At 38.2% G+C, this 23,673-nt stretch overlaps 2 protein-coding genes across 3 annotated transcripts; both read left to right on the forward strand.

The window, feature by feature from the left end:
• The first annotated feature begins 553 nt into the window (after positions 1-553).
• On the forward strand, positions 554-2,826 carry enam (enamelin). Its single transcript, XM_014413340.3, has 6 exons — positions 554-644; positions 835-911; positions 1,018-1,041; positions 1,215-1,277; positions 1,393-1,434; positions 2,103-2,826. Exons 2-6 carry the CDS (start codon positions 858-860, stop codon positions 2,490-2,492), a joined length of 573 nt encoding a protein of 190 aa, XP_014268826.1. The 5' UTR covers positions 554-644; positions 835-857; the 3' UTR covers positions 2,493-2,826.
• A 594-nt stretch (positions 2,827-3,420) lies between these two features.
• cnga1a (cyclic nucleotide gated channel subunit alpha 1a) lies at positions 3,421-8,208 on the forward strand. 2 transcript variants are annotated; one of them, XM_076884883.1, is made up of 9 exons: positions 3,421-3,758; positions 4,511-4,612; positions 4,708-4,767; positions 4,854-4,907; positions 5,005-5,142; positions 5,234-5,338; positions 5,660-5,766; positions 6,281-6,891; positions 6,993-8,208. In XM_076884883.1, the coding sequence occupies exons 2-9, from the start codon at positions 4,533-4,535 to the stop codon at positions 7,992-7,994; spliced, it is 2,157 nt and encodes a 718-aa protein (XP_076740998.1). In that variant the 5' UTR covers positions 3,421-3,758; positions 4,511-4,532; the 3' UTR covers positions 7,995-8,208. The 2 variants fall into 2 exon arrangements, with proteins under 2 accessions (XP_076740998.1, XP_024658571.2); XM_024802803.2 differs by having other exon boundaries at positions 3,427-3,758; positions 4,705-4,767.
• The last annotated feature ends 15,465 nt before the right edge of the window (positions 8,209-23,673 follow it).

The following is a 23,673-nucleotide window of genomic DNA, read 5'->3' on the forward strand; positions in this document are numbered from 1 at the left end:
TACACATTATCTCCTGTATGCATAATGAAACATAATGTCTGTAGTCAGTCAAAAAAACTTTTTTTTAAAATACCCCACCCTTTAAAATGCTAAGCTAAAAGAAAGAGCTGAAAAAGTGCAATACTTGAATAGATGTTCTTATAACCTCTGTTCAAGCGAGGAGGATCAACACTGTATTTCATGTTTCTGTAGCTATCACCAGTACTTACATTATTTTTAGTAATAAGATATTGCAGATATTTAAGTTAATTTAAGTTCCCTTTTCACTGTTTTCAAGTCAAACTAAGTAGGGACTCTCTGTCATATCATTACATGCTTATGTCTGCTTCATGGCGTCTCTCTCTGTTTTTTTTTTTTGTTTTTTTTTCAAAGTTTGGTTTTAGGGCAGTAAAGGTGGGCATATGTGCTAAGCATATTTGTATAGCATGTAATTAACAACAACAGGGGCCTCAACCCTAGATACCTCTTTTTTTTTTACCTTTGACATGTAAGGATAATTCTTCAAACACATAGGTGTGCCTGTTCTACTGGATGGGATTGGCTGCTACGTGATATAGCAGTATATAAATTGCATCCATGAGGGACAAGAAGTAGACTTCTTTCTACTGAGGTACTTTTTCACAGTTTCTCTCCAGGACAACAAGGTAAGGTGACTTTACAAACAGAAACTATTTCTCATTTTTTGGGGCAACCTTGTTGTTTTCACAAATATTTTTAATCTAATTTTTTTTTAAACTATTTCTCTCTTGATTTTCTTAAAGTGCCCCCCCTATTCACCAAAGAAAATTAAGAAAAATTGAGATAAAAGTCTGGGTTGTATGTTATATTATACAGGTTTTTCTACTGAACCTGTCAAAATGAAGCAGCTTGTTCTCTTCATGTGCCTCTTGGTCTCTACTCTCGCTGCCCCTGTAAGTCTAATATTGTGTATTATTAAATCTGCCATCTGATACCATTTTAAAACACAGTTATCCACATCTAACTGTTGTTTGCTCACTTCTATTTCTGAAATTGCAGTTTCCAGCAAGCGAAAGCAGTGAGGTAAGATGGCCTTTTCAACTTTTCTGTTTTGAGTGTTGGATCCGTCTGCTATGACATGTAATGCTATGTTTTTGTCATGCCATCAGTTGGGCACTATGATCGTTGTCTGACAGACAGGGTATAATTGGCTTAATTGCACCGCATGTCTGAAGATGCCTGGTATTTATTTGCAGATTGCAGCACATGCTAATGAGGCCCTGAGGTGGATGGAGATGTACAGGCTGTACCAGCAGCAGGTAATGGGGGTTCATTGATGTTTGAAGTAAAAAAGAACTTCAGATAGACCTTCCATGAATGCTCATTTATGATTATAAATCTGTTTTAATTCCTATTATTGTTGTTTCTTTCCAGGGAATAGTCCAAAATCCCTTCATTCCCTCTGCTAATTCTCCCGTAAGTTTACTCTTGTTAGCCTCTTACAGGAGCTTAGTGGTGGATTTTTGTGAAAACTAAAAATAAGCATATTTGGCATGATTGCTGAAGTTTGTGTGTTACTTATTTGCATCATAGTTTCATGCTGAACTGTATATTGATTGTTATTGAGAAATTCATGTGTACATTTTCTTCCCTGTTTAGAGAAATATTTACTAATATTTTCTCGTATCTTGTTTATTCACAACAACTTCTCTGTCCACAATGGATTGGTTTAAGAATAGCCTAAGTGTAGAGCTAAAAACAAACTGGGAAAAACTTGTAATGCATGTAGAACAAACACATTCCATTGTAGAATAAATTGAGGCTTTTCTCAATTTTCCTCAGAGACCTGAATAAATAAATTTAGGCTAAATTGACAACGGCGGTAGACGCTATGTGCAAACACTGTTAAAACAGAGCTAGAACAAGAAAAGGACACATTCAGGACAGACGACACTCTGACGGGTGTAACAAGGCAAAGAAACATAGACTGTTACACATTTTGCTGGAGCATTAGTTCAAACAATAACTTTAAATATGACAGCGTCACAAGCATAAACCCTGAACATGAAGCAGCTAACTTCAAAAATTCATCATTTTTTGTCAACATATATATGACATGATTTTTTCCCATTTCTTTGGCACAGGATGGTAACCCTGCCACCAAAGCTGCAGGACGTGCCCTGCTGAACTCTGATGAGGTAGAGGAGGCCGAGGAGGTGGAAGCAGCTGAGGCCGACCCAGCCATGGTTGAAGCAGAGCCTTCAGCAAACCCTGCAGCGGTAGAGCCAGCTGTAGTTGACGTCCCCATAGATGTTGCTCCAGTTGATGATGCTGCTGCTGTGGATGTACCTCCTGTTGATGTAGTTCCTGTTGACAGTGCCCCAGCAGCCCCTGAGGTGGCCGTTGATCCAGCTGCCCCTGCCACCGCCGATATACTTGCTGCTGCTGATGTCCCAGCTGAGGTTGACGCCCGTGCCACTGATGTCGGTGAGGCTAACATGACAGGAGGGCCAGCAGATCCCACTGCACTGTAATCTGCCTCTCATCACCAGCAACAATACTCCTCTGTTAGCAAATAGAACAAAAGCTGAAAACAGATACAGGTGATGTAGTTAAAAGAGACAAAAAAAATTATTTGGGAAAAAATTGAACACTTTGTAAAGAGAATAACCAAAATGTGTTTTCAGACCTAATCTAAAAAGGGTTTTTTTGTTTGTGGTTTCTCTCTTTTTCTGTAGTTCTGTAATTGAAAGTTTATTCTTAGTCATCAACACATTGTATAAATGGTTGAGGATTATCTTATGTTTTATTGTTTTGCTGTACTGTCCACAGTATTAAACCATTAAAGTGCCAAAAAATAACATATCAGTATTTTGTGTACACGATCTTTATCTTGTTGTGTGCCACTGTTACCTCAACAGTGTTTCCTTCTAGTCAATGTTCTCCTGAGTTTCATCAGTGACATAAACACATCAAAATCACACACTGTCATCTCCATTTATACTTATTTCAACACTAAACCAAAACAAATTAAAGGACATTAAACTCCTGCAAAGATGCTTCAGCTCAAATGCAAACTGTGAAATTTGCTGTCATAAAACTGCAAACACCACATCAGCCAACAGGGAGAGCCACTGAACCACAGGATTTCTACATATACTCCTGTACACGTTTTTCACCGATAGAGGTTCTGCTTTGATTTCACACGAGACATTATTGTTCTTTTATGCCTGATCTGGAATCTGTTTTACTGGACATAATCTAATAGGATTAAAGGAGGATATGGAGGAGAGTGCTGACTGAGCAGGAGTAGTGTGTGTGTGTGTGTTAGAGTGCGTGTAAGCGTGTGTGTGTGCAAGCAGACTAAATCCTCTGTTCCGCAAATGATCAGGAAAATTATAGCTTGTTGCTGAATTTTAAAAACAATGTCAACACATAATGGTTTTCAGTGTTGTGGATCCTGAGTAGGAGGTTAACTGAGGCTTGTCGAAACTTCACTTAAATGTATCTCATCTCCCGCTGGAGTGGACAAGCAGGGAGGATGATTGAGTTTGCCACCACTCTCCTCAGACAAGTCTAATCCCCAAATCCTCATCAGGGTCACTGAGACTCTATGACACAGTTAGATGGACTCAGTACCTACAGGTGTTAGTTGCCTAGTTACATGTTGTTATACATTATTAAATAGCATTCAGTGATTGATGATACAATAAATCTGTGGATACCGTGAGTGTCTAAGTTCCAGGAAAGTACACAACTAAAGGGAAATGGACTTTAAATTACATTAAGGATCGGAAAAGGTAAGTTTAGTCACACGATACTGTAAGTTCTTTTTGTAGCATCATCTATGTGTATGGCTAAATAATTCATTTAGACCTGTAAAACAATGTGCTTACCAGCTGAGACTGACACTATAAATGCAATAGTAACATTGGATATAAGTGACACATGATGCAGATGAAGACAGTAAAATCTTTTTTTTTAATGGATTGATTTATTCATATATATATATATATATATATATATATATATATATATATATATATATATGTGTGTGTGTGTGTGTGTGTGTGTGTGTGTGTGTGTGTGTGTGTGTGTGTGTGTATGTATTTATGTATTTAGACCTCGAGGCAACTGTTGTTGTTGTTGTGATTTGGTGCTATATAAATAAAACTGAATTAAACTTTATATATTTATAAATATTTTTTTTTTTACATATGTAAGAATTGTATTTATTTAGTTATTTATTTATTCAGGCATTAATCATTTATATGTTTATTTGTTGCCTCAGTAAACAAGTTTTGACAGCACAACACATTTCTGCTTCCATGGGTTGCTCTTGTTTGTAAAAAGAAAACATCAAATCAAATCAAAAAGTTCCTATGGTAAATCAAAAAGCAGATATATTTTTCAGTTTTTTTTCTTTTAAAGCTAGGTGATCAAACAACTGCCAAAATACGTCCTGTTTCAGTTTAAAATATGTGTAAACCAATTTAGAACCCAACACTACTTAAATGAAGTTGTCATCCTGAAAAATATTTTATTGCTGCAGAGTATACTACAGTTCTGCTGCAATGGCCACTACCGCCCAGGCCTTGCTCACCTCGCCACCTTATGTTCCACCTCACTTTACCAGTGACAGTGACGATGACATGTGAGCAAAACTTAAATATAAATACACAAAGAATAATAATGACAAAAAAGCAAAGATTTGTCAGTTAATAAAATGTGCTGTGTTTGTTTCAGAAGTTCACCTCAATCAACGCCTCTTCATATAGGCAACACGAACAATAACAACAACAATGAAGAGTAAGTACAATTTGGAGTCATGAAAAAAGTAAAGGCTTAGATTCCTGTAATCACGTTAAACATGTTGCATTAATCGTTTTTTTCAGAGAGAAAAAGAAAAAAAGGAAAAAGGAGAAGAAGGAAAAGAAGGAAAAGAAAGAGTATTGATTTTTATCTCCTCACCTTTTAGGAAATGTTACTATGTTATTAAGGATAACCGGTGCTCAGTATTCTCTAATTTATTATTGCACATTACAGAAAAAAGGAGAAGGAGAAGAAGGAGGAGGAAGAAAAAGAAAAAGAAAATGAGAAAGAAAAAGAAAAAGAAAAAGAAAAAGAAAAGGAGAAAGAAAAACAAAAACAAAAAGAGAAAGACAAGAGCAAGGACAAAGATAAGTAAGTACATAATTTACAGAAACTTCAAAATAAATTTATGTGTTGTATGATTTTGAGTATTTATTTTACACTTTCATTCTTTCCTCCACAGGCCAGCAGAAATATTTATCATTAATCCTGCTGGAAATTTGTATTACAACTGGCTGTTTATCATTACGCTACCAGTGATGTATAATTGGACCATGATCATAGCCAGGTGACCTTGATAAATCAGTCATTCTTCCATCACTAAAGGTCAAATATTTACATGATTTCATTTGGTTGTTTGTTTTTAATATCCTACTTCATTAAAACTACTTTTAGCTACAGTTTGGTTTCATGCACAGAAATAGTTTTTTTTTTTTTTTAAAGTGAGAAGTTGTGTTTTTTAACATTGTATTGTCTTTTTTTCTGTTAGTACAGATTACTGGGTTAATGGGGTGCGACAGTAGCACAACAGGACATAGTCCTGAGATATTCAACATTGTTAATTTACAAACCACCCTCACTGCTGGTGGTTGTCTTCTCTTGCAAACAGGGCTTGCTTTGAGGAGTTGCAGCATGACTACATAATTTACTGGGTTATTCTGGACTACACCTCAGACCTTATCTACCTGGCTGATATGTTCTTCAGGGCCAGAACAGGTGAAAGACTAACCTTACCATTCTGCAGAAATATTTTCAAAATGTGATATAGTTTTCCTCAAAGCACTAATTAGACTTACACAGATGAAATGAGTGGCCAGTGATGTCATCGTTTCTCCTGGTCATGTTATATGTAAGTGATGGTGTGGTTCTGTCTCTCTACTGCAGCACAGCAATCAACTATCATCCAGCAAGACTCAAAATGGAAATTTGTACTGCTGAATTCATGTTAGAAAACATCCCTTTCTAACATGAATTCCCTTTCTGGATATAATTTTTGTACTCTGATCAACAGAAAAAAAAAGACTTGTTGAAACTGCTTTACTATAAGATATCTAGAGCATTATTTACACCACCAACTACAAATCTTAAAGCTGCTAATAATTACAGTTTGAACGGTGATCCTGTGTGCAATTAAAAGGTGATTGTTGCAGTAGAAGGGAACATTCAATTCCATATAGTATTTAAAAACACAATGTCCCTGTAAATGGTAAACACTGTCTTTCAACTGCAGGTTACCTTGAACAAGGCCTACTAGTGAAAGATAAGAAGCTGCTTTTGGATCGATACATCAGCAGCTTTCAGTTTCGTCTCGATGTTCTCTCCATGCTGCCCACTGACATCTTCTACTTCGTCCTTGGCATCGACTACCCAGAGATCCGCATAAACAAGCTTCTGAGGATTGGGCGCATGATGGAGTTCTTTACCAAAACAGAGACTAAAACCAACTACCCCAACATCTTCCGTATTGCAAACCTTATCATGTACATCCTTATTATCATCCACTGGAATGCCTGCTGGTATTTCTCTTTTTCCAAATCTATTGGATTTGGTGCTGATGACTGGGTTTACCCTGCTCTGGATGATCCTGAGGAGCCTGAGTTTGGACAGCCCATGAGGAAGTATGCTTTCAGCCTGTACTGGTCCACACTGACTCTGACAACTATTGGAGAAACCCCACCACCAGCTTTGGACTCAGAATTTCTCTTCCATGTTGTGGACTTTTTAGTTGGAGTCCTAATCTTTGCCACCATTGTGGGAAACATTGCCACCATGATCTCCAACATGAATGCAGCCCAAGCCCAGTTCCAGTCCCGCATTGACAACATTAAGCAGTACATGCAGGTAAATAAACATTGATCAAAAAAGTCTAGATCAAAAGACGTAGTAAAATAATCTAGTCTTTAAATATTATTTTAATCCTCTTGTTTTCTTTTCATTTGCAGGTTCGAAAGGTTAGTAAGGACCTAGAGTTGCGAGTCATCAAGTGGTTTGACTATCTGTGGAATAATGGCAAGGCACAGGATGAAAGAGAAGTGCTGAGATATCTCCCAGACAAGCTAAAAGCAGAAATAGCCATCCAAGTCCACATGGAGACGCTAAAGAAAGTTCGGATTTTTGCAGACTGTGAGGCAGGCCTGCTGATTGAGCTGGTGCTCAAACTCCGGCCACAGGTGTTCAGCCCTGGAGATTACATCTGTAAGAAAGGCGACATTGGTCGTGAGATGTATATTATCAAAGATGGAAAACTGGCAGTCGTTGCCGATGATGGTGTGACACAATTTGTTGTACTCGGAAGCGGCAGCTATTTTGGTGAGATTAGTATTCTTAATATTAAAGGTAGCAAAGCGGGTAACAGGCGGACCGCCAACATTCGCAGCATTGGATACTCAGAGCTCTTCTGCCTTTCCAAGGATGACCTGATGGAATCATTGTCAGAGTATCCAGATGCCAAAGGCATGCTTGAGGATAAGGGTCGGCAGATCCTGATGAAAGATGGTCTTATAGACTTGGATCCAGCTAATATCAAACCTGAGCAAAAAGAGCTGGAGGAGAAGGTAAACAAATTGTATGGTACCATGGAGCTGATGCAAGTCAAGCTGAAGAAGATCTTACGAAATAACGAAAATGCAGACAAAACTCTAAAACATCGTATTATAGATCTTGAGCGCTTAACTGGAGAGGAGGTAGAAGAAGATGAGGAAGAAGGAGAAGATAAAAAGGAAGAGAAAGAGGGGGGTGGGGAGAAAAGGGAAGAGGAAAAGGTAGAAGAAGAGAAGAAGGAAGAAGGGGAAAAAGTAGAAGAAGGGGAAAAGGAAGAAGAGGAAAAGATTGAGATGACAAAAGAAGATGAAGAAAAGCAGGAAGAGGAAAAAACAGATGAAGGAGGAGATGAAGAAAGAAAAGATGAAGACACCAAAGAAGAGAAGGAAGAAGAGAAAAAATAAACAATAATTTATGTAATGCACCAAGCTCTTTTTTTTTATGTAGCTACAATAGAATGCTTATCATAATGAAGTGGACTTTGTACTTTAATGATTCAGTAATAATATAAAAGACAACATATGAAACACTATAGATGGACTGAAATACCTACTCTAAGTTGTCCTTAAAAGGTGTTGCTATTCTATATGTGTAATAAAATTAACATATTATACAAAATCTTTTCCCATTTTTATATTCTCATTCAATTAAACATTGGGCAGACAAACACACTATGAGCAGCAATACTCGGGTAGGCTGTAGCACTAAAAGACACTTGTTTGGTGCTAAGGGGCTCAAAGTGTCAAATTTTGACCCTACCATCTAAATGTTGGATAAGAAATTGAGACATATTAGATCAGGAATCATTTTTACAATCTTCTATTGTCAAAATTTGTTGAGCTGTGTAAATTGTAACATCAGTTTCCTGTTCTTAGCAGACATGAGTTGCGCCTTTTTGCGGTCTTCTGCTGTTTTAGCCAGATGAGCTAAAACAGCAGATGCTCCTCTGCATACCTTCACTGTAATGAGTGGTTATTTTAGTCACTGTTATCTTCCTATCAACCTGAAGCAGCAGGGGCAACATATTTTTACCCAGAGAACTGCGGCTCATAGGTGTTTTCTTTTTTTCTTCCCCATCCTAAAGCTCGTTTTGAGCTTCATCTTTGGTCATCTTGACCATATCAACATGCCTAAATGTTTTGTGTTTTTGGCACATTGATGGGTGATGAGATATTTGCTTTAACAAGTTGTTCAGCAGCTCTTCCCAAGAGAACAACTGATGATTATCTGTTTGCCTGGGGATGGTAACTGATAAGAATTTAACGATTCCGATTGCATCACTGATTCAATTCCTTATTGATTCTCATTGGGTTCTCATTGACTCTGCCTTGAGAGTCACCATCATCACAAGCCAATATGTCAAAGGTATTACATTGATCCAAATTATTTGTGTGCTGTGTGGTCAAATGTTTGTGAATGTTGGAAGTATTTCCCCTCTTTGCTGTGATTGATGTTGGGGTCATTACTCAAAAAAACATATTACACATTTTTCTGTAATAACGTACACTTAATTACATACTTAATTACTTCCAGGCAAAAATAATTTGTTACATTTAGTAAATGATTGTCTTGACATGAAACACATTGTCTTATATTTACCATTTAACAATATAAAACCCATAGGCTACATTCTCATACACCAACACAAATCCCTATCCTGTGGACACACATATGATCTTTCCTTTAGTATTTAGGGATAATAAAAAAAAAGACAACAGCACAAACGAAAGATCAATACCACCAAAAAGAAACTTTAAAGTGATCACCAATGTCATATTACTTTAGAAACATGAACAGGTAGAAACAGTCCAACAACCAGACCCTGAACTTTACAAGCTGAAGTTCAGGGTCTGCTTGCTTGCTTGCTGGGCTGGGCTCAGCTTTAACATCACTTTGGCTAGCGTTGGCATGCTTTCTATGCAGATGCTTGCAAAGCTAACGTTGTTTTTTTTTTTTTTTTGGGGGGGGGGGGGTTGCAGCATAATGCAGCTATTTCTGTCATGGATGCAGTTTCCACTTAACCACCATGCTCTCGTCCAGTTGTGCAATAAAAATAAAAGCAATTGTCATATCCAGGGTGCAGACTACGCCACTATTTTCCTCCTCCAGCATATAACCTGGAATCAGCTGGTTGTAGCACAAGTGCAAGTGGAAGCAATAAGCAAAATCCATAGGCAAGCTGTCTAACAATTCCAAGTAGTGACGACATGAATCATAAGTAGGTCAACCAAAAAGGGAAAACTGACTTTAAGAGGCATTAAAAAAATCTATGAACTGTTTCATTAAAAAAACAAACAAACAAACAAAAAAAAAAACCAATCTGAAAAATGCAATATAGCCTTTAATCCAAATATTAGGAAAGCTTTTCATATTTGGCTTTGGACAAACCCACAAGTTGGACACACTAGTTCAGCTCATTAGTTCCCATGCATGGGTTGATGAGTTCAAACTGAGAGGCTGTCATACATAAGTGTGTATAAATAGAGGCCCAGGCACTGGGCCTTTTTGATGGAGTCACAAACTTAAAAATTCTGGAACCTCAAGTCAAATCTCTTTCATATAAATGATTTGAGGCTAATTTAAAACTATCATTCAGTGACCTGAAATGGTGTATGACTTTGCTAATAGCACTAGGAATGATAATTGAAAATGTTATTTGCAGAGAGAGGAATCATAGTTTAATAATGGCCAACATGGCTCAGTTTTTTTAGTTCTTTATTTAATGATTCTTGTGGGGAGGGAAACAGAACAAACAACCCAATATCATGGCAAAGAGTGTATCAGACACGCCACTTCAATGTGTACATGTCACACTTTGCCTTTCCAAAGCTTGAAATGAATATACATGCAGAAGTTGCACTTCCAGCAGGAGGAGGTAATATATTTAAATCCAAGAAGTTAGTAGTGACCAAGGAAGGTATGAAGTACATTCCAGGGTCCTCTTACAAATGATTAAGATAGGTATGTATTTACATGTAAATGTATTAGCAATGTCTCTTCGACATAAAAAATCTCCCTCTTTTGGTACTGTAGCTTACTGGAACTTCTGCATGCAGGTCCATTTCACACTTTGGAGAGGCAAAGCGATACATACACACATTGGACTGGCACGTTACATTACATATTTGGCCGTTATACTGGGTTAAGACAAGAGACAGGTAGAAGAAAGTCATATATATATAATATTAATTTACCAATGATTGAATGCAGAGTGATGTAGATACACATAGCGAGTAAAACAATAGCAAACAGTGATTACTGTGTCAGCCAGTCATATAAGTAAACAATAAGCGGCTCATTATAAAAGACCCTTAGGTATTTTATGAATAGGTACATGGAAATTCTTGTATGGATTCACTGCTGCTAGGAATTGGACCGGTGGTTAATTTAAGTATGTGGGATAGCCTTAACCAAGTAGTGTTGGTTCTTAAATCTAACCAAACAGCACATGAAGCAAGAGAACATAAAGTCTAAAAGAATGGAGTCAAATTGAAGTCAAGGAGGGTGAGAGTCGCCTCCTTTTTGGTTTCACATACTGTTGTTTCAACAGTGTTCTTTATAATTCTTATTATAAATGCCAGTTATTATTTAACAATTAAAGAAAATTTTCATGTTAGTCATACACTATGTAAATAATTGAGCTTATTTTCCATTTCATTGTGTTCAAATATTAATACTGCAGTGAAGATTACTGCAAAAAGTGGAGCCTATGGTGTCACTAAATTGATATTCCTAGTAGTCTGTTTTTCTCCTCAAGTGAAACAGGAAGAGCTGGAAATAAAAATCTAAAATGTAACAAAAACATTCAGTCATATGAAGGTACTTTGTATGAAATCACATAGCTGTCTTCAAGAGTGAAGGGACATTTGTGAACCCTGATTTTTTTTCAAAAATAACATAGAGAAATCTCTTGTTTCACATCAAAAGGACCTAATTCTTTTTCACTCATCAGCACTTTATTACTATTGCACTTCACCTGAAAATAAATGAACCGTTTTAGATCAAAGTAAGACATCTGAGAGAACGAAAATAAATGCCACACACTCGGGTCCCCAAATAGAGTGTGAAAGCAGCCAGGCATGTGACTATTGATCATCCTTTGTGCTGTTCTCCCAGTGCTGCTGAACGTATGGCACTAGCAAAGAGTTTGTGAGCTCTCATATGTAAATCAGTGATAAAGCCAAACCAAGAAGAAAAGCAACTCATTTGAGATAACTCACAAGGATGAATGAGTAACACAGAGGACTGTAATTTGTTGGCGCTTGGAAAATTAACAAGGTGCATTCTGAGAGCAGAACATCTTGGTCCTGATTAATGAAGAGATGACAGCAGGTTCATTGCACTGTACTTCAGATGGTAGCAATTTAGTGTTTAATTAAAAGTCCATTTTCTAAATATCGTCTCTCAATAAGACAGAATAAACAGATATGCATTCAAAGGTTTATGAAGTCAAGCCTATCTCTATTGTTATACAGATTCACTTTTGGATTCTATAATGTGTCAAAAGCACCAAAACCCAATTAATGTGTTTCAACTTTATTCTTTTTTTATTGATTATTCTTTTCTTCCAACTGTATAAGATAAAGGTCTAATCATCTGTTAGTTTACTCAGATTGCACAGAGTGTATATTTGTTAATAATTTGAATCATTTTGGATAAGGATAAGTGTAAGATAATGGGGAATTTCAGTTTTTACTTTATAATTTGTTTAGGATAAGATTTACAGTTAAATTGTATTTTCTTTCCTTATTTCATTTTTACGTACTGTTCCTTTAATACATGGTAACTGTGCATGGGGGGAGCGTTCGCGACTGGCAGTGTGGAGTAACGGGGCTTTAACTAGCTGTGGAGTCAAACAGTTTTCTTACCGTGTTTGCAGTGTACAGGAACATTCAAACGGATTATTTCAAGACTGTGGAAATAAATGTTTGCCTGATTGTTTTTCAACTACAAGCGGATTATTTTCAACTGCACAAAGACACGCGTATGGCCCAACTACCAGCTAGTGCTTCTGCGGTATTACCACCAATTAAATGACAGTCAGAAGAAGAGATGGCACAGTGTGTTTATTTTATCCCTGTGTTTAAAAATGAGGGAAGATGAGCATAATTGGATAGAAAACTACTGATGAAGACAGTGGTAACATTATTTATTAATATTTATCGTCCTGATCTAAATGAAATTTTGAAAGGTTTAGGTTGAACGCAAAAGCAGATAACAGGAAAGTCTTTGTTTTTATCTGGAAGAGCTAATGAACATTATTGGCTAGGCTGAGAAATACTAAGTGCTGGATGGCAAGGTGAGAGGCTGGGGGTTTTGGGTTACTGTTGAGCAGATGGGTTTTCTTGCACATAGGAACAACGGATAATTTAACTGGTAACCAGGCAAATATTTTTTTGCTTATCTACAGAACACAGCAAAAATGTTAAGTTAAGGGACAGGTTTTTTTGTGTTGTTCTGTAAGGATCTGGTCAGGTGATTACTCCAGCAACACTTGAAAGACTAGGAAACAACTTTATTAGCAGAACAGCGTGTTTTGGCTTGTGGCCTTCATCTTGACCATTACAAAATACCAAACATCGTTCTGTAAGGACAATAATAATAATAATAATAATGGATTGCATTTATATAGCACTTTTCGAGACCCTCAAAGCGCTTTACAATTCCACTATTCATTCACTCACATATTCATACACTGGTGGAGGCAAGCTACAGTTGTAGCCACAGCTGCCCTGGGGCAGACTGACAGAATCAGAATCAGAAAGACTTTATTTATCCCCAAGGGGCAATTAACATACAACAGAGCAGCATAACGTTGAAGATAAGAACAATAAGAACAGGCAATAAAAGTGAGATAATAAATACACAGAATATACAGTATACACAGTTTTAAAATTACACAGTTCAAAACTAAAGTGACTGAAAGGTGAATAAATAACTGTGAGTGACTAAGAGTGAATAAAGTGTCGGTAGTATAAAAAGAGTGTGGGGTAGTTTATGTTTCTGGTGTGGGAAATGGTCTTATCTGCTGGAGTTAAAAAGCAAAGAGTGGCTTTGGGGACAAAGATAGCTCTCCTCCTCTCAGTCCTGCAGGAAGTGCAGCGGAGGCATCGCCCGGAGGGGAGCCATTGAAATGCAGAGTGAAAAATGTGAGAGGGGTCGATGATGATTTTGGCTGCCTGTCTAAGGGCCTGTTGGCTGAAAACCTGTGCCAGAGTTCTGAGGGAGTGGAACCAGCAGGTAATGAAGGTCATGATGCTTTCCAGGAAGGCATAGTAAAAAGTCATCATGATGGGTGTGCTGACTCCAAAGGAGTTGAGTTTCCGTATAGCCGTTGGTGGCACCTCCTGAGAATCTCCTCTGTGTTGGCAGAGAATTTCAGGAGGTTATCAAAGATGGTTCACAGGTATTTGTACTCCTCGGCCATCGGCCCCTCTGGCCAACACCAGTAGGCGGTAGGTGAAGTGTCTTGCCCAAGGACACAACGACCAAGACGGACAGAGCTGGGGATCTTAAACTAAACAAATATTTAGTTTAAGCCAAACATGGTCTCTAATGGTGTGAGTGTCTAGAGCAGGGGTCGGCAACCCTAGGCACAAGGGTTAACTGATGGCACGACCATAGCTGGACTGGCCATCGGGCATTTGCTTGGTGGCCCGATGATTTTTTTAAAATATTTTTTGTAACGATGTAAACAATGAAAGGTGGTGGATTGGCCGGATGCTGGCCGGTGTGTAAAAATAACTCAGTTGTTTGGTAGTGGCTATCGCGGAGCTTCCACAGATTCAGTAACATTAGCAAGTGGTGGAGGCCAGCAGGTGGATGAGAGAAAGGGGAGGCAGGAGGAAGAGAGACCCGAGCGTCAGGTGAACTGAACTTCAAGTAAGAAGTTATGACCTGCAGTCTATCTGGGTCAGATATAAACCAAGTTGAGGTGGGGTTTATTTTCGTTGTGCTGACTTTTTACAGTCAGTTACGTCAGTTACAATAACTCCTACTGCGTACTAGCTAGCATGACAGAGTTTCTATACAGCTGGGTCGGTGCTGTGATGTTACTGATAGTGAACTTTATTTTATTCATAAGGTTAGTTAGTAGAGTTGCCAACCATCCCGTAAAAAGACGGAATCGTCCCGCATTCAGAGAAATTATTACACGTTTCGTATTGAGCTGAGAAGAGACGCAGTTTGTCCCGGACTTCATCTAGAATGAAAAAAGACACAAAGGTGGAGTTATTCTGTTGTTACGCTGCACAGCTGCCTCTTCTTCTCTGATTCTCTCCCCTCTCTCTCCTGTTGCTACTTTAATCATGAAACTGATCAATGATCAGCTGATCGGCTTTTCTCTTGTTTGTTTATCGTCCACTTTGCGCCAGAAAGAGGAAACCAGCGGATGTCGCGCTAAACAACAGCAGCATGTTTAAGCTTGATCAGCTGTTGTTAGAATTTATTTCATATTACTTTCTAGTATCAGCTGATGTTTGCTGGAGCCACAGCTGTAAAAGCTGCTGGTCATGATATGGTTTGGTTATCTGGTGAGAGGGAAACATGAAGATGAAACCAGGAGATGTCCTTACTGGATCATCAGAGCTGTGATGGAGAAACAGGTTTACCTTTTAGTTAACATGAATGAGTTAAAGGGAAGTTATGAACTGTTTCTGAGAGACAAATAACACCAGGATCCTTTTCTATGTAGCTGACAGCTGGTAACTGGGCGGATCTAGCAAAGTTTTGCCAGGGGGCCAAGGGGGGCATTAACAGGGAAAGGGGGGCACAAAGAAATACTTTCTTATTTTCATTTAAAATGTCTGGCTGTTATTAAATAATTATCTGAAGCTTACAACCAAAGTTTTTATCTGATGTAAAATGTATAGAAATCATACATATACCAACAAGACTGTGTACATCACTGTCACAACAGTGTTTGTTTTCATTCAAAGGCTATATGGCTTTAATACCTGGTGGGCCAGTCTTTAGTCAAGCCCGGGCTGTTTTTTTGTCCCAGTCCAGCCCTGGGCACGACACGCAGTGAATTAATCTGAGAGGGTGCATCAAAAAATAAATGGCCGGGCCAGCAGTGCATATCACAAATCAGCTCGCATAGACACATTAGTTGTGCCTCTTCATAATGAATGATGGTATCTTAGCTAACAACCCCAACTACCAGATTCAACTTGTAATTGGCTAAAAATAATTTAGCCTACTGGTAAGAGGGACGTTGTTAGTTTTACACAATCCGACACTTCAAAAGCTTCAGGAGCTTTCCGCTCAGCACAGCATCAGCACTACGGAAATACACAGATACATCCGTAGACTCGAGACACAATGCATTTTTTTTAAAATGTTATTTATAAGATTTTAAGTTCAAAGTTACATAACGTCACACCAGACAAAGGACATAAGATTCAAAAACAATAACATTTAAGCACAAAAAAAAACAAAACAAAACCAGAAACCAAACACACAACAAAAAAAAACCCAAACAGGAAAACAGGAAAGAAGAGGAAAAAAAATTAAATAAATAAAAAATTTATTAATAAATGAAAAAAAATAAAAAATAAAAAAAATAAAAATACACCAGTTAGCCAGTACAAATCAAAAGTTCAAAAGAAACACCATTGTTCAAAGAAGATGATCTTCTGCGTGAGTTTAGACAGGGCAACAGAGAGTTCACCAAGACCAAAAGATGTGGGAAACAAGTCCAGGAAGGAATCAGGGTCCGGCAGAAGTGCAGTTTCACACAAACACAAAGTGCAGTCAAATGGGTTAAAGTTTATGTTGAATTCCCATTAATATGATTGAGAAAAGGGCCCCAGATTTCGACAAACTTAAAATGGGTGTCAGCCAAACGATAACGAACCTCTTCAATATACAAACAAGCAATCATCTCATGTAGCCAAACCCTGAACAATGGAGGAGATGGTAATTTCCAGGCTCTAAGAATAAGTCTTTTAGCTACAATCATGCCAAACATTAAGGCTCTCTGAAGAGGATGTCTGAGTGCCAATGAGGTTAGGGAGACACAATGCATTTTTGGGACTTTCAGGTGTATGGACCAATGTTTTATTTTCTGATCAAACCAGAAATCTTTAATGAGCAGCTAGATTTGTCTCGCATTAACTGGCTAAGTTAATGCCAGTTAATGCAACATCGAAGCAGCTGGTATCCACAGCTGTGCGTGTTCATGGAGCTTGCATTTTCACCTGCTGGACATCACTACCTGACAAGTTTAACTGTCTTCAGAACATTGCAGAGGCCTTATTGACAGTATTTGGCTCTAATATCTGTGTGAGCACATTTTCTCCTACACGAAGCGTGTCCTCAGGTAGCCGTCTGAATGCTGGAGTGCTGAGTGGGAGACCAGAGATGACATTAACATGTGTGTCTCTGTATTAACAGACATGCCATATTGGCTTAGTTTATTTTTCTTATCATTGTTGTGAGGACACCATAAATAGCATTTGTATTTTCTGTTGTACAGTCCATTTGCTGTTATGAAGTTCTTGTTGTGGATAAAATGTGTCTTTTTTTGTTTATATTGTGTAACTGTTCATATAGAGCATTATTAAATTTATTGCTAAAGCAATCATATGGCACACTGACTTCTGAGGAAATTTTAAATGGCACTCGCCATCAGAAAGGTTGCCTACCCCTGGTCTAGAGGATAACCAAGTTAGGCACACTGACAAGTGTCCTAGTGACTGTCAAAATTAACGCGTTAACGCAAATTAATCCGCCATCATGGTCAATGTGATTAAAAAAATTTAACGCAATTAATGCATCTGGAGTGCAGAATGACTCAAAATCCCTGAAATGTTTCTGTCAATGCATTTTGGGCAGTTTTTGCAAGTAGAGTTACCTTTGCACATGGGCAAATGGGCAGTTGATCAGGTAGTGCGTATATTTTCCCTTTTTTCTCGAGTCTGTTTGCTCATGCAAAATTAAATGCGATTAATATAGAATACAAATAAATGATATTTAATCGTGATTAATCAAAATTAATCCACTGTAACCCTGTAAGGTTTTAATTGTTTGACAGCACTCATTTATATTATATATTAGTGTATACTTACCTATTAGTATATAGGTTTTTTAAAAAGTTGTATTTCACAGGAGAGAACCTGTGTTAAAAGATTGAAGAAAACTATTCATTCATATTCATATTCATATTTTTTAAATCACTAGTCCTGGCACAAGCAACTGGATCTGCATAGGCTAGGCCTGTTAGGCGTTGGCGGTTAGACTCCGATTGCCCGCCTCGGCAGGTGTTCCATGCTTGTGTATTGGCAGGTATGTGTGGGTGTGTGTGTGTGGATACAGGTGTGTCTGGGAGCACCTGTTTACAGGCATCTTCAGGCCCGGATTGGAGTCTTTGCCATCTCCAGGCCTGGCCAGGTGGCTGGCCACACCTTAAAAAAATGATCGCACACCTGCAGCTGATCAAACATCGTCGGGGGAGCTACAAAGCAGTGTGGCTGAGAGCTCCTCGACACTGGATCGTTTTGTGACTTCCCGTCAGTTCTCAGTAAATGTGTGAAGTAAGTGCCAGTCTGCCGTTGTGTAAAGGTACTCACGGCTGCCTTTGTATGTGTGTTTCCCCAGGAGGATTTGTGGAAACAAGGAAGCAGCAGACGGACTATACACAAGGAACGGAGACAGAGCACGGCGCACTGGAGAAGGGAGAAGACACGGAACGGGAGTCGGGATCGCACTGGGGATTTATTGTTGTTTGGATTGTTACATCTCTGTAAATAAATGCACTGCCTTCATCTAAGAGTCCTGTGTTTTGGGTCCTATTTTCCTCCACATCCCCACAGTCTGCCACGCGGACTGTGACACTCAGCCTGATGTTCTAGCATACCCAACCCATGGGAGTTTGGAGTTACAGAAGAATAGGGTGGCAGAGAGTAGATATAGTTGCCAACTCTTTGTTCTGTTGTTCTCTGCTTTACTAGTACTCTAAAGATAAAATCAGAATGCTGGCAGAGCGGAAGCTTTTCCAGATGATGGAAGTGAACTGAGGTCCCCTGTCCAAGGAGATGTCACAGGGAGGAGTTGACCTCAAAACCCCTTTCTGACCAGCCCATTTGTTGCTTCCCTGGCAGATGGCAATTTATGCAAAGGCACGAAAATGCAGAAGCAGTCTGTGAGTTATTATGAACGATCAGAATTAAACTCTTAGGCAGCACTATTTAGCAGATTTTAACCTCCTGTCCTTTTAATGAGAATTTTAATTTCTCTAAATATGAATGTGTTGTTACTTCTCTCATCAACCCTGCATCGGCTATGGAGTATCTCTGGTTGAGAAATGGTTTCCAAAGCCACAAAACTGTAACAACAGTAATCAGTAATGGTGAGATCAATTACATGGTTGTGAGAAGAAAAAAAAGAAACTTTGAAAGTGAACTTAGCTGATTTGGTCCAGGTCTTGTGTTTGTTTGATCTACACCAGGGATTTTAAACTCATTTTACATCAAGTACAGGAATGTTTCTGTCATTTAAATGTTTATCTATTACTGAACTACTTTATTGTAGTTTCAATGTCCCTGGGGAGGTATTTATTTGGAAGAAATGTTGCAAAATGTACAAAAATACAGTTAAAGGTTCAGAAATGTATGCTCTCCATTATATTTCCCAAAGCTGTCCAACTTTGGGGTCTTTGCCAGGCTGATTCTGGCCCACAAGCCTTATGTTGCAGTACTCCATCCAAAACAAAAATCAAGTTTCCACATATAGGTTTAAGCTTTGCCTATGATGAGCACGGGTTTATACTTATCACAATAAATGCAACAGAATATCTCCTGTACGGATGTAAAAAAACATTATCAGAAGACAAAAGAGGTGTATTGTTATTAAACACAACAGCTTCTCCTAGTGATTACAGACGTGGAAGTCAGTGTGATTTTGGTCTGTTTTAAGGACTTTGACTCTGAACATGCATCACTTTATTGTCTCATTTTATTTGGGCATTCAAGCCATTTGTTTGGGGAAACAAACTTTTTACTTTAGATCTTATTCCATGCTCAGGCAACATGATGTCAGCCCAACTGTTGTCCAATCCACAACACACAGAAGGGCGAATGAATGTGGTGCTGTCCATGACAGCTGACCGCTTTATTTCTAATTGTATGTCATACTGGATGATATCCAAAGCTGCCTCGGGGACAGCTCACAAGAGCTCCAAAGAGAAAGACCAGCATGTCACAATTTTTTTTAAATGTTTGATGATGGTTACAGTGTTTCAGTTGACCAATTTCTGACCCCTTAGCTGTGTACAACTGTAACAATGTTACTGATATAACACCTATTTTCATCATTTGTTTAAAAGCCTAATTTTAGCTTCTCTCACTCTGAGGCCCTCCTCCAAATAGCCCAGTCTGTGTTATCATTTTGTAATTTTATGTGCTGTATAGACTGTGTGGCTTAAGAGTCTGAGTCATTATTTAAACTGTCTTCAGTTCAACCAGCTGTTAATATTTTGCTGACATTTTTATCACATTTAGGGGGAAAAGACTGGGATCACTGGACTTCTACTTTTACATGAATAAAATGGACCTTTTTGAATTTGTTTCGTACCACAGTCTATCTATAGTCTATCTCATATCTAATAGTGTTGGTCTTTAAAAGCTGAAAGAAATCGACAAATGGTCAAAAGCTGCCAATATCCCACCCAGGTCATTTCCACAGATCTCACAGAAAATGCAACCTTTATCTTACCTCTGATGAATGCAAGTATGTATGAGCAAAGTGAAATGTTAATAGAAATCTTGAAGTGCTAGATGAGAAGACAACCACATTTCTTTGTCTTTCTTTTGTCCTTTCTCCCTCCCTTAAACCCAACCACTCATGGCAGATGGCTGTCTCTTCTCTAGTTTGCTTCTGCCAGATATTTCTTCCTGTTCAAAAGCCTTTTTTCCTTCCCACTGTTGCCAAGTTCTTTCTCATAGGGATTCTTTGGATTATTGAACTTTTCTCTATATTTTGTTAGAGTCTTACAATATAAAGCACTTTGAGGTGACTGCTGTTGTGATTTGGCGCCATATAAATAAACTGAATTTAATTAAAATTGAAATCTAACATGAATGTACAAAATATACTTTACTTTAGCATATCACCACCATCCATGATGATTATTCCAAGCAATGGTGCTTTATTCTTATCAGTGCAGCAGACCTTGACAGCTGCTGTAACTGCACTGAAGCTGGTTTTATTGAAGACAGTTAATCTTTGCTCTGGTAGGTGTATATCTATAGCAACAAACTAGAGTTTGACAGTCCTACCTCATTATTCTCATTTTAGTTGAGGTAACACTGAAAACACTCCCTTGCTTCTAAATTTGAGTCCAAATGTTTCAGCAGTGCAAGCATGGCTGCTGATAACATTTAATTGATTAGTGTGTGGCAGTCTGTTGTTGGTCAATAGTTGCACTTTGACAGCAAAAACTGAACTGAACGAACAATACAATGAATTCCTCACATGACAGTCTTCTTACGAATTCAATTTTCAGCTGTTAATGTCTGAGATATGGACTAATTAGGAAATAATTGAAGAGCGATGCACATTCATTAGCAAATAAATTGCTGTCCATGGTTGCTGTCCACATTTTGAACTGATCAAACCAAATAGCCCCGAGCTCTAACCCCAGTTTGAAACACCACAGCACCAGCAGTGAAAAGAGCTACACATCAGCTGTCCTGGCATGTTTATAAAAGGTACTGTTATCTAAATAGCTAAGCAAATGACACATTAAGTCAGAAAATGGAGCTTCCCAATGACAATCAAGCCTATCAAGCTTTACAACAACAACACAGCAAAGAAGCAGTGACCAAACAATAAGTCCATGGTGGCTCATTACACAGCTGTTCTCAACGTGATCCAAGGGGAAAACAGACAGGAGTCAATTTCAAGTTGGTATGCGTCACATACAAAAGAAGTTGTTGTTGTTTTTTTCCAACATTGATGCTGCTGTTAAGAAACTGTGTTTGCTGACAGATATGAATGGAAATCTTACCCTGCTTTAATAATATGTATACACACAGTATACATTATGCTGTTATATTATACAATAAGGATCTGATATTCATTTTAACCGACATTAATATGCAGGATTGCAAAGCAGAACAAAATACTTATTATGTAAATCCTTCAATACATAACATTTCTTGTCTTATCGACTACATCATCAATCATTTGAACATTTTGCAAATGTATTTACTTTTTTTTTTTAAATTACTGGTAATTTAGGTTTTGTTCCTGCACCACAAAACCATTTAATTACTTCTGCACAGTTTCTTACTCTATAGCCATTACAATGTATTATGTTAACAGTGAGAGTAAAACCATTATGCTTCAGATTGCAGGGTAGCAATAGTTGACAGGTGTAGCGTTTGTTTGTAACTATTTGCATCTTTTTATGCACCTGTATCTCTTGGTAAACAGTATAATTAAGATGAATTTCAGAAGCTGCAAACAATGTCTTTGTGTCAGGAAACATTGTCTTACTTTTATATGACACAGCCTATAGACGCAGGCTGCAGTCACTGCAGTGTAATTGTGCCTAGCAGAGTGAAAATGTCTAATAAACGTCCTCTCACATTTAAATGCAGCATTAAATGTTCTGCTGAGTCAGAATTCAAAACAAAGCTTACTTTTTTCTTTTGTTTGAATGCACACATTGAACTGAGTTAAAAGTTTTAGTTTGAGGAAGACCTACTGTGGAACCATACCTGATAACTGGGGATGTATTGTTTCAATGAGGAAAAATGACACTGAGCAGCTGCCACAGTACAGTGGGATACACTCACCAGCTACTTTATTCATCAACTGCTCATTGATGCAAATATCTAGTCAGCAAATCACATGGCAGTAACTCACATGTACTTAGGCATGGTCAAGACAACCTGCCAATGTTCGAATCAGAATTAAGAAAAAAGGTGATTTAAGACACTTTGAAAGTGGTGTGATCGTTGGTGCCAGTGCAGTGTGTCTGAGTATCTCAGAAACTACAGATCTGCTGGGATTTTCTCACACACATCTCTAGTGTTTGCAGGGAATAGTCTGAAAAACAGAAAACACCCAGTGAGTGGCAGTTGCCTGGGAGAAAATACCTTGTTGATGGCTGATGTCAGAGGAGAATAGCAAGACTGCTTTAAGCTTAGAGGAAGGCAACACTAACTCAAATCATCACTTTGTACAGCCAAGGTAAGGAGAAGAGCATCTCTCAACGTGTTAAACATTGAAAACATTGGACTGCAGCAGCAGAAGACCACACTGGGTGTCACTCCTGTCAGCTAAGAACAGGAAAATGAGGCTACAATTATAACAGGCTCACCAAAATTAAACAATCAAACACTGGAAATATGTTTCCTGGTCTAATGAGGGCTGTTTTCTGCTGCGAACTACAGATAGTAGGGTCAAAATTTGGCATAAACATCCTGAGCGCATGGTTCCATCCTGCCTTCTATCACCGGTTCAAGCTGCTGGTGCAATATTGAGGGGATATTTTCTTGGCACACTTTCACATCCGAGCATTGTTTAACACCACAATTGTTGTTGATGATTGTTGCTGTTGCCATTACATAAGGGATTTTTTTCAGACTGACACTGTGCCCATCTTCTGATGGCAGCTTCCAGCATGAAAACATGTCACAAAGCTCAAACCATGTCAAACAAGTTGTACTGGTGAGTGCATGTTATTGTCTGTCAGAAAGCTTTGCTGAACTCAATTGGATTTTATTAGCTGTATAAAACATGTAAATGCAGCCCGGATAGAGGTTTGTATAGCACTGTATGGGGAAAAAAGCGATGTGAGCTGTTGGATGTCTGGAGGGAACTTCAGCCTGTCAGTTGTAAATGCTGCATGGGTCTGACAGGAAAAGGAGAAATGAGAAAAATCACAACTATACCAAAAGTAAAGGTGACACAGGACACTGCACACTTTCACTTTCTCTCCAGTACAACTTAATAATAATAATAATAATAATAATAATAATAATAATAATAATAATAATAATATTATAATAATAATAATAATAATAAGCAGCAGCAGCAGCAGCACAAAATTTAATATATCTGGAGAACCCAACA

This window comes from Maylandia zebra, linkage group LG6 (genome assembly GCF_041146795.1).
Source record: "Maylandia zebra isolate NMK-2024a linkage group LG6, Mzebra_GT3a, whole genome shotgun sequence".
NCBI classification, from domain to species: Eukaryota; Metazoa; Chordata; class Actinopteri; order Cichliformes; family Cichlidae; genus Maylandia; species Maylandia zebra.